The 16,113-nt window shown below is 37.1% G+C and overlaps 1 protein-coding gene across 1 annotated transcript in view; it reads right to left on the reverse strand.

Annotated features, from left to right (window-relative positions):
* LOC145670436 (lysoplasmalogenase TMEM86A-like) overlaps window positions 1–10,615 on the reverse strand; it is a 172,969-nt gene extending 162,354 nt beyond the window's left edge. The window contains exon 1 of the mRNA XM_081739112.1: window positions 10,198–10,615. Within this exon, the coding sequence (XP_081595238.1) occupies window positions 10,198–10,218 (21 nt within the window). The 5' untranslated portion in view covers window positions 10,219–10,615. The remainder of the gene's footprint in view (window positions 1–10,197) is intronic.
* Window positions 10,616–16,113: the final 5,498 nt, after the last annotated feature.

A 16,113-nucleotide genomic window follows, 5' to 3' on the forward strand; every position in this document is an offset into this window, starting at 1 on the left:
CTTACGAAACGAGAAATATGGTTATCTCGTCTCGTAAATTTCGTAAAGTCTCATTTCACTAAGTTTCGTAATTTTACGCCCTGAATTGTTTCTTAATTTTATCTAGAACTTATTAGAATCCTTTTGTGTCACAAGAGGTTCACGAAGGGTGTAATACAACATTGAAACCATATTTATTATTGGAGTATACGTGTAATGGCTTGCGTATCTTTAAACGTTAATAAACATTCTTCATTGTGTTCGTACAATCATTCCATCAATTTTACTTTCATTGTGCATTCATAGTGTGTAAAATGTCTCAAGTAACTTTTATCGGAACTCAGCCAAGAAATATCAAAAGAGCTTAACGTTTCGCCTGTTGTTATCTATTTTATCACAATATGCATCTTGTTAACATCAAAGGTTAGAAAGAAATATTAATTATAAGTATCTGCCATTATCTTAATATTTTTTCTTCGATCTGTCATATACTAAACTTCGTACTTTTGAACATACAATAAAACCCTATTTAAGTCATTGTCATAAGGAAGTCCGATAACCTTGGTTTCCCATAATAAAGAATTGCAAAGTTACAAATCAGCATCATCTAGAAACGTAATGACAAAATCAATAATATAAATGACAAGGAACGATTGTTTTGGCCTATAATGCTACAAAGGCGTCAACCCATAACCCATATTGATTTGACTCCTTCCCTATTCTACTCAAAGACCCTCCATCAATGTATATCACAGTCATGACCTAATCTTCGCAAAAAGGGTTATTTACATTTCAAGGAAATTCATTGGTAATTCTTTTTCCGACTACTGTTGCCAGATCCTAAGATCAAAAAGAAGCGTGGTTGTGCTCTAAAAGTTGCGGATTTGAACTATCTGTAGCCCAAACATAAAAATGAATTATTTTGCAGCTATACATTTTTATTAATCATATATGTAAGTCAGATGTCTGGATTAGCAACAGTCAGGCGGCGACCGCAGTTTAAGACTGTTGGCGGTGGTGGGCTAGGACAAACTACATACTAAATCAAGAGCTGTAGAACTGCAGTGTGGAGTAAACTGAGCACACGGTGATAATATAATGGGGACCTCTCTGATTTTTACAGAGGCATGTTTACTTAAGTCAGTTTTGTAGGTTCTTAAATACAATTCACAACGTTTATAGTATACTTTTTCACTGATATACCTCACTTATTTAATTCATTTGCTAAATTTTTATAGGCCTAGTAAGCAATGCGGTCAGTGAAACCGCAATAGCACAAACTCACAAAAGTTGTCTGATCTGGAAATTAAAACTACTAAAACAAGAATTTAACTAGTATGGAAATGTTAGTTTTAGTAAAATTATTGTTCGTTATGAATAGAATATTCGGCAAACAAAACTTTTATTTTATTATATAAAATCAATAATTTTTGATTTCATATACAAAAATAAGAAAGTAAGTAGCCCACAAGTAGCGTCTAACTCAAGTTGAAATTTTGATAGCGAGGGCACTTAAAAAAATATCGTCCAATCCAAACTTACTTGTAGCCCAATCTGACAACACTGTTCCTGACAATTGAATTGCTTTAAGAGCCCATTGATTTTCGTGTATTATTTCAACGTTCCTGAAACTAAATAAGAACTCGTAAAGCCCACTATTATTTTGTTGTTGAGTTGAGTTGAGTTTAACGTCCCGTTCAGCAGCGAGGCTATATGAGACGTGGACCTACTGATTAACATGGAATCCGAACCACATGAGCTCCCGCCGGGAACCGAACCCGGGTCTCCCACGCCAAAGGCGCGTACGCTAACCGCTTAGCCACGGAGGAGCTCCCCTATTATTTTATGGGTACTAGAAATAAATCTGCGGGGTGTTTGCTTAGTAGCGCACAAATCACGAGTGTCTCACTTACGAAATACCTTAGCTATAGAAGTACAAAAACATGGTTGATTTCACTGTCATGACCGGTCCTTTCATTTATGCGATATCATCTTGGTTTAACCCAGGGATGCAAATAAGCACTCGCCTGGGGCGAGTGGTTCATCGGTGCGGGCGAGTATTTAATAGCATACCGAAAGTAAGTAAATGATTTCTATTGTGAGATTCGGGCTAGCAGCTTTTTTCTTAGGCTAGTAAAATTTTGTTGTTTATTTGCATCCGTGGCTTAACCCTAAAGATCGACGTGACTAGGCGTAAAAAGCGGGAAATAAAATTTAATAAACGTTAACTGATGGGAAAACGGGACAGGACGTTTGGGCGCAACCATTTGGGCACAAAGTCGTTTAGGCACTAGACGTTTGGGCGCGGGGTACACAGTAAAAATCATAATTTACCACATATAAAGTAAGCTAGGCACTGAAAAATAAAGCGCGAATCAAGATATACTGGTATACATTTCCTACACTTCTATCTTTATCTCACCTCATTTATCTATCTATTTTCTATCTCTAGCTTATTTATTCATCTAAATTAAATAGTTTAATGCGTTTGTGGCATTTGTTGCCTAACCTCGTCATGGATTGATTTTTCGCTTGTTCACGATTCTTGTACTTCTGATCTAATTTTTGTATTATATAAGAAAGCTAGGAAATGAAGGAATCACACGAACTGTTAATAATTTTCTTAATGTTAATTAAAACATATTGATTTAATTTTTGTATTTTTTAAAAAGTTAATGATTACATACTTACGAATATTAAAATTTGTTTTCTTTCGTATTACGTTTGCCAAACTCTTTTCTTCCTTAAGTCCAATAAAGAACCATCAATAGAAGATTTCCGCGCACTCGAGTTGAGGGAAGTGGCCCCGCGTAGCGTAGTCGCTAACGCTCTCGCCTTCGGTGCGAGCGGTCCCGGGTTCGATTCCCGATGGGGGCATTCGGTCGAAAAAGTGTAACACGCTCTTTCAGGCCAGCCACCCTGAATGAGGTTTTCCTCATTCACACCAGGCAAATGCCGGGGTGGTACCTAATTTATAGGTCCAGGCCGCTTCCTTCCTTCCCTTTCCCCGGATAGTGTGCCCCCTCAAACGTGACGGGCTAAATGGCCTTACATGCCGAGAGCCTAGAAATCTAAAAATCCTAAGTTGAGGGAAAGATGTTAATACAGGGTGTCTAAGACATTGAGTTTAGGAACTGCAGTATGCCGTATTTCTGGTATCACTTTTTTAAAATTAACATTCCAATATAAAAATCAAAACTTAACACACTTTTCTTTCGTCCCATTGTAAGTATTTAATCTGCATTAAAGCAAGTGTCGAAAGAAAAAAAAAAAAAAAGAACAATTTCCAAGTGAAAAATAATAGTTAAGTATACATATATTGGTCATTTAGCCACTAGAAATGTGTTTGACATTCACACTTATTGCATAACTACAGTAGAAGGCCTGCTTTAAGTTTTTTTTTAATGGAATAGGCTCACTATGTATGTAATGCAGTCAATCATATCTAATCTGGTCTACTTACCTTTGGCTTGAAAACTTATCAAATAAAAAGCACACTTAACTTTGGTTAAAACTTAAATTTACAAAATTTAATTGTTAATTCAGTTTTCAGAATTTTGAAATTCCAGTATTTCTAGTATGTAAAACAAAATCTAGTACAATTCAAGGACTTCCACTACAGCAGACACCTCATGATATCTTGATTCGAACTTAGTACTCAGCGCCTAACATAATGACTTTTTAATTTAACTCGCGCCCAAACGTCCAGTGCCCAAACGGCGGGGCCCACACGTCCGCGTCCAAACGTCACGTACCGTGGGAAAATGTATTCTGTAATGACTATTGTAAATAGGTACAGCATCTATCCATATATATAAAGGTTGTAAGACATCCTCGAGGTTGAAACATACACACCTCTCAGATGTCAAAGATTAAACAACTTTTACAGTCCTAAAATTTTGGCCATAATATACCCGACCGCTGAATTTTTCTGAAGGTCAAATAACAATGTCAAAAATTCGAGATATGTATCTATGAGCTAATATACCCCTACAAAATTCTAATAATGGCGCTTTTTACCTCTGACATATTGGAAAGAGTACGGACTATCTGACTAAAATTTCACTCTTACTTCTTGGATTGAATCATACCTATTGCCAAAAAAGAAGTTTCGCATTTGTTCAAGAGGTATCGTGAAAAGTAACAGACGTACTAACATTACAATATTATATGTCCCATCTTCATGATCCTAATGAGAACCTTATCTGGGGGCAATTCTCCTTACCAGTGGTCATAAATTTCATGAACTTGTTCTTTCTGCATATTCTGCTTCTCGTTTGATGAGCCTGGGCTAATTAGGGCCTGACATATGAACATTCAAAAGTAAATCTATGAAATCTGCATTTTTCTGGAAATCGCCCTGTTATCTTTAATTAGTTCCCAGCGTGTGCATACTGCAGCTTATAGTTGTTGTTTTACTTCAGAAGGACGCACATATTTTATGCGAGACATTATTTCTCGGTAACTATTGGCCGGATATGCACCGAATTTGGTGGTCAAGTCATTGCCAGGCTCGGCTTGGCAATGGAGGCTGTGTTCCACAGCATTGCACGCCTGGTGCATCTGAGTTCAACTCACCTCTGATTGCTTATTTTTATATTTATATATATATATACTTCTGGGCATTACCAGGATTTATGGACTTAATCCCGTAACATTTGACGTCTCTCAGCGCGCAGACTATGCAGGGAAGCGGGGAAGAAAGAAGGGACTGGGATCCGTAAGTTAGGTCCCATCCCGACATCTGGCTTGTGTGAATGAGGAAAAGTCAGGAAAAATCTCACTCGGAGTGGCTGGCTTACAAAGCTTACATATTTTCGCTCGAGTGCCTCCTCCAGGAACTTAATCCGGAACCGCTTGCGCCGAAGGCAACAGCGTTAACGACTACGCTACGCGGAACCACTTGGATCTGTTATCCAGGCCATACCCTACAGAAGGGTCTTCATAACAAAAAGACTAAAATACATTTTTCTTTTTCACCTAAAAACAGGGTTGGCAAAAACCATGGTTTTTACAGAAAAAACAAAAAAACGCGTTTTTTTTTTTTGTTTTTTTTTTTGTTTAAATAGTCTGCTCTATATATCACATATGGACAGAAACAAGTTGGTTTCGCCTTGGTGTTATTATGCAACACTCGCGTTATGTTGGAAGATTCACATAAGCTTAAAGTGTAATCCAAACCGCTTCTCGGCTTACATCCGAGAGAAATTGTCCTCCATTTAAACTCAAAGCCGGGACTAATTGGCTATGCGATACGTCTGCCGACTCACTCACGAAGGACTCCTGATAAAAATATGTTGTACTGATCTTTACATACTTGTTAATTTAATTGTCAAGTCATTTCAAAAGAACAAAAAGATAAACAGTTGCACAAGTGAAACCATTATACACATTTACATATGGACAATTTCAAAATACTGCAGACTACAGAACTAATTTAGTCGAGATTAGTTCACTACGACTTTCATTAGTCCAACTTAAAGAAATACAACGACTTAATTTGCATATCAGTAAGAAAAGTGAATAAAGATACGAATTATTTTAGTCCGCTTTGGCTCTGGCCCATTTATACATAAATAGGTACCGTACCAAAGATACTTCTGATTTCAATAAATGTCTCTCATGGGGTTTGTATGACCCCCCTCCAAGAAAAAAAAGTACGGCAATTCGATGTATTTTATCAATAATAAACATCATTTAAAAACGAAACAATATTTAGAATTTTCTTTTGATTGCAATTGCATAACAAACTATTAAAAAAAAAATACAAAAGAAACATCCATACACTTATATAAAAAGTTGCTTTTGTATAATACGAATAATATACGGGAGTGAAACTGATAACTCACAAATGTGTCTTCATCAACATTTCATGAACACTTACACTTTTACTAAAATTTTTCGTTTTTTGGTTTAACCCACAAACGCCCAAGACCAGTTTTATTCGTTAGCAACTGCCTTGAACAATACTGTGTTACATCGAAAACCTGAGAAGAAAACTGAACGAAATTCGTACAACAAGAGAACGGGTAGTGTGCCTGAAGTGGAACAACGGGGGTTTAGCTAAATGAATGATATAGCCCATGTAACGTAGTGAAAAATAAAGTGGGTCACTGGTGGCAAAAGGAGCGTTTGTGGGTTAAACCAGTTTTTTTTTTTTTTTAACAGCTGGTTTAAATCAATTATGATGGCCAGTTATACTCTTTGTATTACGTGTTTTTTTTTTTTTTAAAGAAAAAGAAAATATCGTAGTATATAATCGATTAAGAAGTATGGACCTCTCAAACTCAGGGGAGCAAATGACTCCGTCTGCTTTTTACAAGTAACACCCCTGAGCAGAGTTCATGCCAATAATACAACTGCTACTACAGAGATTCTATTTACTTGTGGTGGCTTTAGGACATCCATCATCCAAAGTTCCTTCCCTAATCTTATTTCTGCATTAAAACTCTGATTGGGAGAGGAGGGGGCACGGAGGCTCCATCGTAGAGAACTTACCTCTGGTGTGTGGGGTCCCTGGTTCGATCCCCGGCCACGTAAGTTTGTGATGGACGACATCTCTTCGTGGGTTTTCTCGTGGTACTCCCGTTTCCTCCCACTCTTTCATTCCACTAATTATTCCATTATCATTCACTTATCTTCATCATCCGTTTCCCTTAGGCTAACAGGCATAATCGTTGAACGTTAAACTCAAAGATTTCACTTCATTTCATTTTATAACTCAGATGATAGCATTAACTAACTCTGGATGAAATATGATGATGTTCTAGGATTGAAGTAAAAAAATCAAATACAAAAATAAGCTTAAATGAACTTCCAGATTATGATTCCAACACGCCAGACTTAAGACAAGGAGTACGGTGTCTCAGTGGTAGAGCACTCACGCCTGACGCAAAGAGTCCCTTGTTCGATCCCGCGTAATGAGCGTTTGTAGCGGAAACCAATTAGGGTTCTCCTATTTCCTTCTACATCCTCGTTCCATCAATTACTTAATAATCATTCTCTTTCATTACTCGCCCGATTCCTTTTGATATAAAGTGTATAACAGTAGGACGTTAAATATGTTTCATTGTTAGCAGGCTTATAAGAGAGAGAAGGAAAAATGAAAAAAATGAAATGAAATCTTTGAGTTTTACGTCCCACGGTTATGCCGGTTAGGCTAAAGGAGACGGTGATGATGAGTAATGAATGAAATGGTGGAATGAAGAAAGTGGGAGGAAACGGGAGAACCCCGAGAAAACCCACGCACACGGTGTTTGTCCGCCACAAGGTTCACTTGGCGGGGGCTGGGGAGAGAGAGAAGGAAATGGTAAATTCAACATTCGTTCCATAAATATAAATTTTTAAAAAGTTGGTTTGATTTTAAATTTCGGAACTTACGGGAAAAAAAATCAAACATCCCACGATTATGCCTTGTGGGCTAAGGGAGACCATGACTACGCCAACTGAATAATGATGGAATTGGTGGAATGATAAAGTGGGAGGAAACGAAATGAAATCTTTAAGATTTACGTCCCATGATTAAGCCGGCAAGGCTAAAGGAGACGGTGATGATAAGAAATGAATACAATGGTGGAATGAATAGTAGAACTCCGAGAAAACCCACGCACACGGTGTGTGTTCACCACAAATTCCACTTGGCGGGAGCTAAGATTGAATCAGGGACCCCGCGCACCAGAAGTGAACGCTCTACCACTGAGTCACTGCAGCCGTGTGGGGAAACCCCGAGAAAACCCATGGGTACGATGGGGACAAACTTACTTCGCTGGGGATTGAACCAGGGGCCCACCGCACCAGAGATAAGCGCTCTATCAATAAGCCACTGTCCCCAACTGACTTATGGAGTAACAGTATTTTTCTTAATCTTAATACTGTACCTCTGGGCCCTGTAAACTTCGATATTTTTCGATGTCGGACCCACAATTGAAAAGAGTGACAGACGCTGTTCTAAATGTTAAGCTGAATAAAAGAGTAAAAGAAGATTAATAAAATAAAATAAAATAAAATAAAATAAAAATCAGAATGCTTCAACTACATATTGACGGGAGGTCAGGCCCGTAAACAGAACACTAAGTCACGGAACCAAGAGAATTTTTCTTTTTTGCGAGTGGGGCCACATTGAGTTTGCTTTACATTTTTGATCACACATCCATCTATAAAAACAACTCAAAGGTTCGTGGAGAAGGGATAGCTGAGAAAATAAAATGAAATTTTTAGGTTAACGTCCTTTGATTATGCCCTTAGTGCTCCCCCAAAGGAAATCGAACCCGAGACCACATGCACCAAAGGCACACATGCTAGGCACCAAACCAGTGGAGAAGGATTAGCCCGTTCTGCCCACCCCGTGCCTACGGGCCTGCGACAGATGATGATGTTAGTGGTGTGAATTCAGTGTACTTTACAGTGGTAGAGCGTTCACCTCTGGTGCTTGGGGTCACGGGGTCGATCCCAGCCACGTGAACTTTGTGGTGGACAAACACCGTGTGCGTGGGTTTTCTCGGGGTTCTCCCGTTTCCTCCCACTTTCTTCATTCCACCATTTCATTCACTACTCATCATCACCGTCTCCTTTAGCCTAACCGGCATAAACGTGGGACGTAAAACTCAAAGATTTCATTTAATTTTTTCAGTGTACTTTACAGTTAGTTGTGACGATACACTACAGTTAGGAAAGAACAAAGAGAAAATGTTATTGCTCTCTTTAAAGTTCACTTTACACATTTTTGTTTATCCAAGTTCTTTAGTTTCCAGCAAATGTAACAAGATACGTTTATAAGATTGGGAAAAAAAAATGAATGAATTTTCCTTTAAGTATAGCAGTTGATAATTCAAAACAAATCTGTCACGAGGGACCACGGGTCAGTTTTCAAAATATAAGTTCACGCCATATGCATATTCTGGTACCTATAATTTCACCTCTCGAAGGAATATTGTTTGAAGCAATAACTTTAAGTATTATCATAGAGTAAATATATAAAACATAGGAATACGCTTTCTGTGTGGTAATTAGTAACTTCTTAAGGAAAGCACTTTTACGCAAGCCCACAGTCCTAACAGTGATTATATAGCAATCTTACAAAGTGCAAGGCTAATTTTAGAACCACAGAATGAACCCCAGTTTCATACGGAAACATATAAACGAAGCTTGTAACAAAATATTATATTGATTGCAATAGAATATTCAACCACAGAGATATGAAAACAAAAATACGTAACATCATCGGCAGCATTTCATTGTCTTTGTCAACGCGAACGAACGACCTTCTGGGCTACGAACGAAGCATACTTCACGTGATTTATTAGTCACGTCTGTCAGCGGAATGATATAAACATCGCAATAAGTATAAAATGCCATTTGCGGTAGGAATACACTGAATTTGTAATAAAGAAACTTAATAAGTTATTTTTAAATAGTGTTACAGCTATAAATCCGCCATTACAAGTTTTTCTTTCTAATATATTGGAATAGCTAATTCTGTTCTTTCAGCCACACATTTATTTCTGAATAATAATAATAATAAAATCATAGTAGTTCATCACATATGCCTACGTTTTCTAATCGCGCTTGATCAGAAAGAAAGTTACTCTGTAGATGTAAGCCAGGATATTTTAGTTTACTCGTGTCTTCAAAATGTCATTTCTGACCTTTGATATTCTTACGTAGTTAGTTACGTAAAGCGAAAAGATAACTATTGTTAGGTCAGGTTAGGTCTGGCTCACATCTGCTTAATCTGACCCCAGAAATTTTACAAGTCAGTCAAATTTATACGTCTACATTGAGAAATAAGAGACGAATAAAACTCTTGTATCAACAATTTAATTGGAGTACACAGATCGATATCGGTGGGCCATTAGTATATTTATGCTTAAAAGTTTTAACTATTGTATTCATAAATTCGTTTGATCCCTTCCTCAAGTACTGCTGCAAATAAATTACTTTTGTTAAGTAATTAATATTATAGCTTTTGTTTTACTCACATATAGCATCGAAACGAATTAAAACACCAAATGAGATTTCATAATGACGCAACGTTATAATTTTCATGCACAGAGATAATCATGATTTTAGTTATAAGCAGGCCTAGTGCAAAGAAAACAAACGTAGCATACATAGGTTATGCATGATTCGCACTTCCGAAAGTTATTTTCGGGTAAACAATGTATTTTTTTATCAGTTTGTGATGAAAGTAAAATGAGTAATTATATCTAATCTACTTACTACTTGAGTTGGAGTAGTCATCGCTATTTTGATATCTTCTAATAATCAAGAAAACTTCAAGTATGCAACTACAATGCGCACAGCTGTTCCTGCACTCTGCCGACCTTGACAACAACTGCTGAACGTTTGTTTTGGTTCCAGCCAGAGCTCAACACAACACCACGGTTGCCATCTGCGAAACACTAAAAGCTGCCAAGGGAATTCTGGTAAAATGCCAGTTGACAAAACTGGAATCCGATTAATAAACCACAGACGTCCGCATTTAATTTCCTCTTTTCCATCAACATTTTACTACACGAGTACTTGTAATTGAAAGCCGCAACCAAGGCAAATACAAATAAATAACCATTGTAAGCAACAAGCGAATATTACTTTCTTTCTCTCCCTCTTTCTCGTCTGCCAAAATTCAACTGTACTAAAATTTGGGTGTGCTTAGATATGCATTAACTCATAAAATCTTCGTGGTGCTCGAAAGAGCTCATAGTAGAAGGTGCCAACTCTGTAATCGTCAATTGTCTGCTTTATCTATACGTATAATAAAGACATTTTTCAATATTTAAGATTGTAGGGCAAAACTCTAAGTAACTTTAATTGTACGTAATAGATACATTTAAATTTTTTGCAAGTTGTAAGTTATTCATATGGAAATGCTCACCCACACTTTGAATTGCTAAAATGTTTCTATTGGGCCTACGTCATTAACGGAACGCAAAATGTGATAACCGATGATTTTGCGATATAACGCCAGTGATGCAGATTTTGTCCTTTGCGATCACATATATAGGATGTCTCAAAAGTTCCCTGACATAGGGTAACTATGTTAATATCAGATTACAACAAACTGTAAGAGGGGAAACCGTCTCCAAATAAGATGTTTTCAATCTAAAGTGAAGGGATTTTTTTAAAAATCGGACAAGCTGTTTGGGGCTGTACACTCTTTATGCGTCCAACGTTAAATGAAGATGCAACGTTGCCATTTACATGGACCCACAATATAAGTGAATGAGTTTACTTTCATTTACGCTAACGTGTCGATTGCCAGCTCCCATTTCAAACATGCCCCGATTCACCATACGCTTACAAAATTTAATGTGGGTAGATTTTGTGACCGTATGGTAAATAGTAGTATGTAGTTTTACATGTGTTCGTGGCTGTAACTGTGGCCCGGGAAGTAGAAACGAACATGTCATCACAAATAGGGATGGGGCGGGGAGGGATGTGGGTAAATTTTGTGACCGTATGGTAAATAGTAGTAAGTAGTTGAAAATGTTTCGTAGTTATAAATGAGGCCCAAGGAGTAATTTCAAGAAATAAACCTCAAGAAATTAATAGAGGGACTGGGGGAGGGCAGGGTGAGGCGAGAAGTGGATAAAATTTGTAAGAGTATGGTGAATGGGAGCATGTTTGAAATGGGGACTTTCCATTGGCACGTTAGCATGAAAGACAGTAACTTCATTTACTTGTGTTATGGCGCATAAAGAGTGCACAGCCCTAACGGTTCGTTAAATTTTAAAAAATCCTTCACTGTAGAATGAAAATATTATATTTGGAGACGGTTACCCCTAGTACATTTTGTTGTAACTCTGATAATAATAAAGTCACTCTATGTCGGGATGTTGTGGTCTGCAAAATTTACGAAGGGTATACGGAATAAGGCCCCGGTTCCGTATCAATAATAATAAAATAAAATAATAAGTGTAAGTTCTTGATGAAACAGCTAATGATTTTGTTTTGTGCCACGCCCCTTATAACAACCTATGTTTGCGTGAGACGTAAATCTACTGTGGAATACAAAGTACATGTTCTTTTACGGGCAAGCAACCAAAGTTCCGCCGCATCAAAAGCGAGAATGCTAGTTATGTACAGGGGCGGATCCAGGGGGCTATCGGGGCAATCGCCGCCCCCAGAAGAGGAACATTTCTTATTTTATATATGTAAATAAAATCCATTCCAGAGTTTGGAGCTCTTAAAAGTAGCTCTAAGAAGCAGTATTACAACTCACCGCCCCCCAGCAGTCCGTTCTGGATGCGCCCCTTGTTATTTAACCATTAAGAACCCTCAAAGACAAGAACCCCCAACAAGAATTTCTACCTGAAGTGATTTTGCACTAAGTTTCTCTTTCTAATTTTCATAAGAGATAAGATCCTTGATTCATCTGATTGACGTTCCACATCTACCCCTGAAAAGGCGTGTTCCATTTGTCGTGAGAAGTTCCAACACCGAGATTCCGCGTATTCCTAGGGATTCTGCCATAAACTCTATACGCTATGTTCTTAATCAATCTTTTCATCTTGACGCAGCTAATTGTCCTTTTTAATATTATCTATAACGATTTGCTCTTTTTCTTCCACTACACTTTCTATTATTTCATACTCCTCAGAGTTAAGCTAATCCTCAAACTAGAGGCCGATTAAATAACTTGCCAATTTCTTCGTAACTTTGTGAGCGCAATGCAACACTTTTTTCCCCTTTTGGTCTGCGATTTACTTTGATGGAATTAAATATATCGATGTTAGTCGCATTGCAAATAATATTTAATGCCAGCTATAAAAAAAACTGATCGAAAATATTGCACGCAATTGCGATCACGCAAGTCAATATTTAGTTGGGTCCCTCTCCCTGCTATAAATTGCATTCAATATTGTTATTCCTTTTCATACTACTTCCAGCAATTTTCATTGGTTCTCTGTCTGTTCGATCAATAATTTTCTCCATTCTTCGTCAAACTCGCATTTGGAAAACTTCTAGTCGTTTTAAATTGCTTTTGCGTAGTATCCATGCTTCTTTTTCGTAGAGTACTATGTTCTACGCAAAATATTTGTTGAGTCTTTCTCTTAGGTGTTTCTACAAACATCTGAAAAAACATACAGCACTTTTCTTTTCCCTAAATGATTCTTTCAATATTCTTAGTCATGTTTTTATTTCACGTTCGCACTTCATATCTTCAGGCACCGAAAACTATTAGTCACAACTACTATCTTCTCCATTGTAATTCCATATTTGAAGCAGATCGCTTAGTTCCAATCAACATTGCTTCTGATTTTTCTAACGTTTATTTCCGTCCCACTTAACACAGAAGAAGTTACTATAATCCATCTGCCGACAATTCTAAAACGACTTTGGGAATGCATCCTTAAATGAAAAACGGGGAATTTGACTGTAGCCGCCCATGCTAAATTTGGTAGATGATCTTCCTGTTAATAGATCTGACTGTTAGAAAGTTCTTAAATTAGCAGGAAGATATAAACTATGCCTAAAGCCCATTATATGGCAGCAGTTTTCCATCAAATGTTGTATCAAAATTATCTTTGATAGTCATTTGCAGCCGTGTACACCAACGAAGTTTAATTGAGCGTTCACTCAAACGCGTTCAACATTAAACTTTCAAGTTTAAACGCGGTTCCAGGACTTTTGTTGCACCATTGAAAGTCGAAGTTCAGTACATCTCGTTTAAGTAAACTTCGGTCAATTTCTAAAATCGACTTTGATTGGTTGTAGTCTTTTGTCTCTAATCTTCGTTTAACAAAGTAACAAATGAAGAAAGCATACCATGTGCCTGTCGCATTGCATTTTTGCCGATCCCAAACGTTTCAATATTCGCACGCTACCCTAGCGAGCTATTTTATCATGTAGTGTACAGAAAAATTTGGACAAGTCTTTAATTTGCCCATTTGATGGCGAGAACAGAACGCAACCAACCCCTGCGGGGCTTCTAACCTGCTCCTACTATTATTACTTTTACTACTAATATTACTACTACTACTACTACTACTTTTACTATATATGCGTATAGTAAAACTGCAAGCTTATTTTAATGAAAAGAGTGTTATGAAAATTTAAAAAATAATCGGTATATCACTTTTTTGAGTATTATTTTCAAACTTATTTTAATGAAAAAAGTTATGAACATTTTTAAAAAATATTTCCTTGAGCTGAGTTTGAACCCACGCCAAAAATGATTTTCATTACTAGCAGGTTGCGCTAGCGTGCTCGGCTACGAGGGCCAGCAACGTTTGGCGTTTACTTTCTGCTATATATATGTTTTGATGTCCTATCAATATTGGCCAATAAGATCAGAGGATACCTGAAACGTTTGGGATCCTCAAATATACATACCGACCTTTTCGACTTTTGAGAATGTGTGCATAGAGATCGTATAAGTAGTTTAATTTCAGTGATCGTAATTGTGATGGAAAAAATAATGAAACCACGAGGAAAACATTTTTCCGAATACTACAGATTGACTTGGATAAACGAAGTTTAAACCCCCAAATCGGCCGTTCAAGCTAAAACCAAGTTTATCCACCATTTGACCGAGACTTCATAGTTTGCCCAACCTGTAAAGCTTATTGTTTAGAATATAAAACGTACCGCTGAGCCAAAACAGAGTTTTATTTTTTTAATGGGTTATGTTCAAAAACACCGTGTAGGAAGATGAATACCCGTGAAATTGTATCTGAAATATCCCAGATTGATTAAAGATTGTCCCACCAAGAATCAAACAAATGAATGTTTAAACTCAAACAGTGAACATCATTAATCAACTAAAAATTCTGCACTAGTTAAAAATTCATATCTGTAGATATTTTATTTCGGCTGCTTCTGAGTCGCCGGGTATGTTCAGGTTGTAATTTACTACTTCCCAGTCTTTGAGAAAAATGTTGAATAAGCATCGAATTAAGTTACTCCTGGTAACTTTAAAATTGCAATCTGGCCTGGAAGAGTAGTAATTATTACATACCTTAATGAAGGTAATCCCTATTGAAAACCTAGTATGTTGAAACGAAAGAAAAAATTGAAAGAATGACTTGAGTTGTCGGAATATTGGACATATAGGAAAAGACTGAGATGTAAATTTTAAATATGAACCGCCTTATGCAAAGTCGTTTTGACTTATGATTAGCGTCATACTAAACGCCTGACTACTGCAGGAAACTTATGCTAGTCGAATTCTTTAGTATGGCACTAATCACGCGTTAAAAAGACTGCATAAGGCCCAAAGAGTCTAAGATTATGTTCTCTCCGAACTGATAAATGTCGTACAAGCAACGATGTAGGAGGTGCATGAAATGTCTACAAACATATAAAAGAAATACGAATATGTTACCTGCATACTGAATATTTATTGTATATATCCAGAAAAGTATATATGAAAATATAACATGAATACTTGCACGAATTAAGCGCGGTATTGAAATTATAAACGCTTAAAGCACTTTAAATGTTTGATTATTATTATATCCTTTCGCTGGTTCTCGCATTTTGAATCAGTTAAAGACACTAATATTTATTTCACAAGTGGGAGTATAATTCTGAAGGTCACTTGCTTAGGGTGAATTAATTGATTATCCAAGGCTGCGATGAATTCCATTCCTTGTCATGATGATACTACTAACTCTCCAAGCGCCTTAAAGATAGTTGGCGGGACTATCACAATTGTCTTAACAGCTCGACAGCGATCTCACAGCCGGCAAACAACGCAGGAAATGATTCATCTTCTTCCTTCAATGGAAAGCCATTAACTCTCGTTTTAGCGCACTTTAACTATATTATCTGTATAAAATATAAAACGTTGAACATGATTATGCTATATTTAATTCTTGAAAAGGACCCAACGGGGCTCATGTACTGTATGGAGAACACTGATGCACTGTCGCTGACAAATGCGAAGTTTCTCAGCATTATCAGTAAAACTCGGTGTCGGTAGTAGCCTCCTTAAGATGTTACTAGTTGACGTATGAAAATCCACATATGAATGCATGGTAATTGTCCTTAGGCTGATCTGCTCAGTTCGAGTAACACTGAAAGTCACTATGCGCTTTTACCTCCTTGAGAAAATATTCAACATAGATTTCTCATGGTTCATTGTCTCCTATCCATATTTCAAACTAACTTCAATGGAAAATGTAAGGAATT

Source organism: Thermobia domestica, chromosome 14 (assembly GCF_964235325.1).
Source record: "Thermobia domestica chromosome 14, izTheDome1.hap1.1, whole genome shotgun sequence".
NCBI classification, from domain to species: Eukaryota; Metazoa; Arthropoda; class Insecta; order Zygentoma; family Lepismatidae; genus Thermobia; species Thermobia domestica.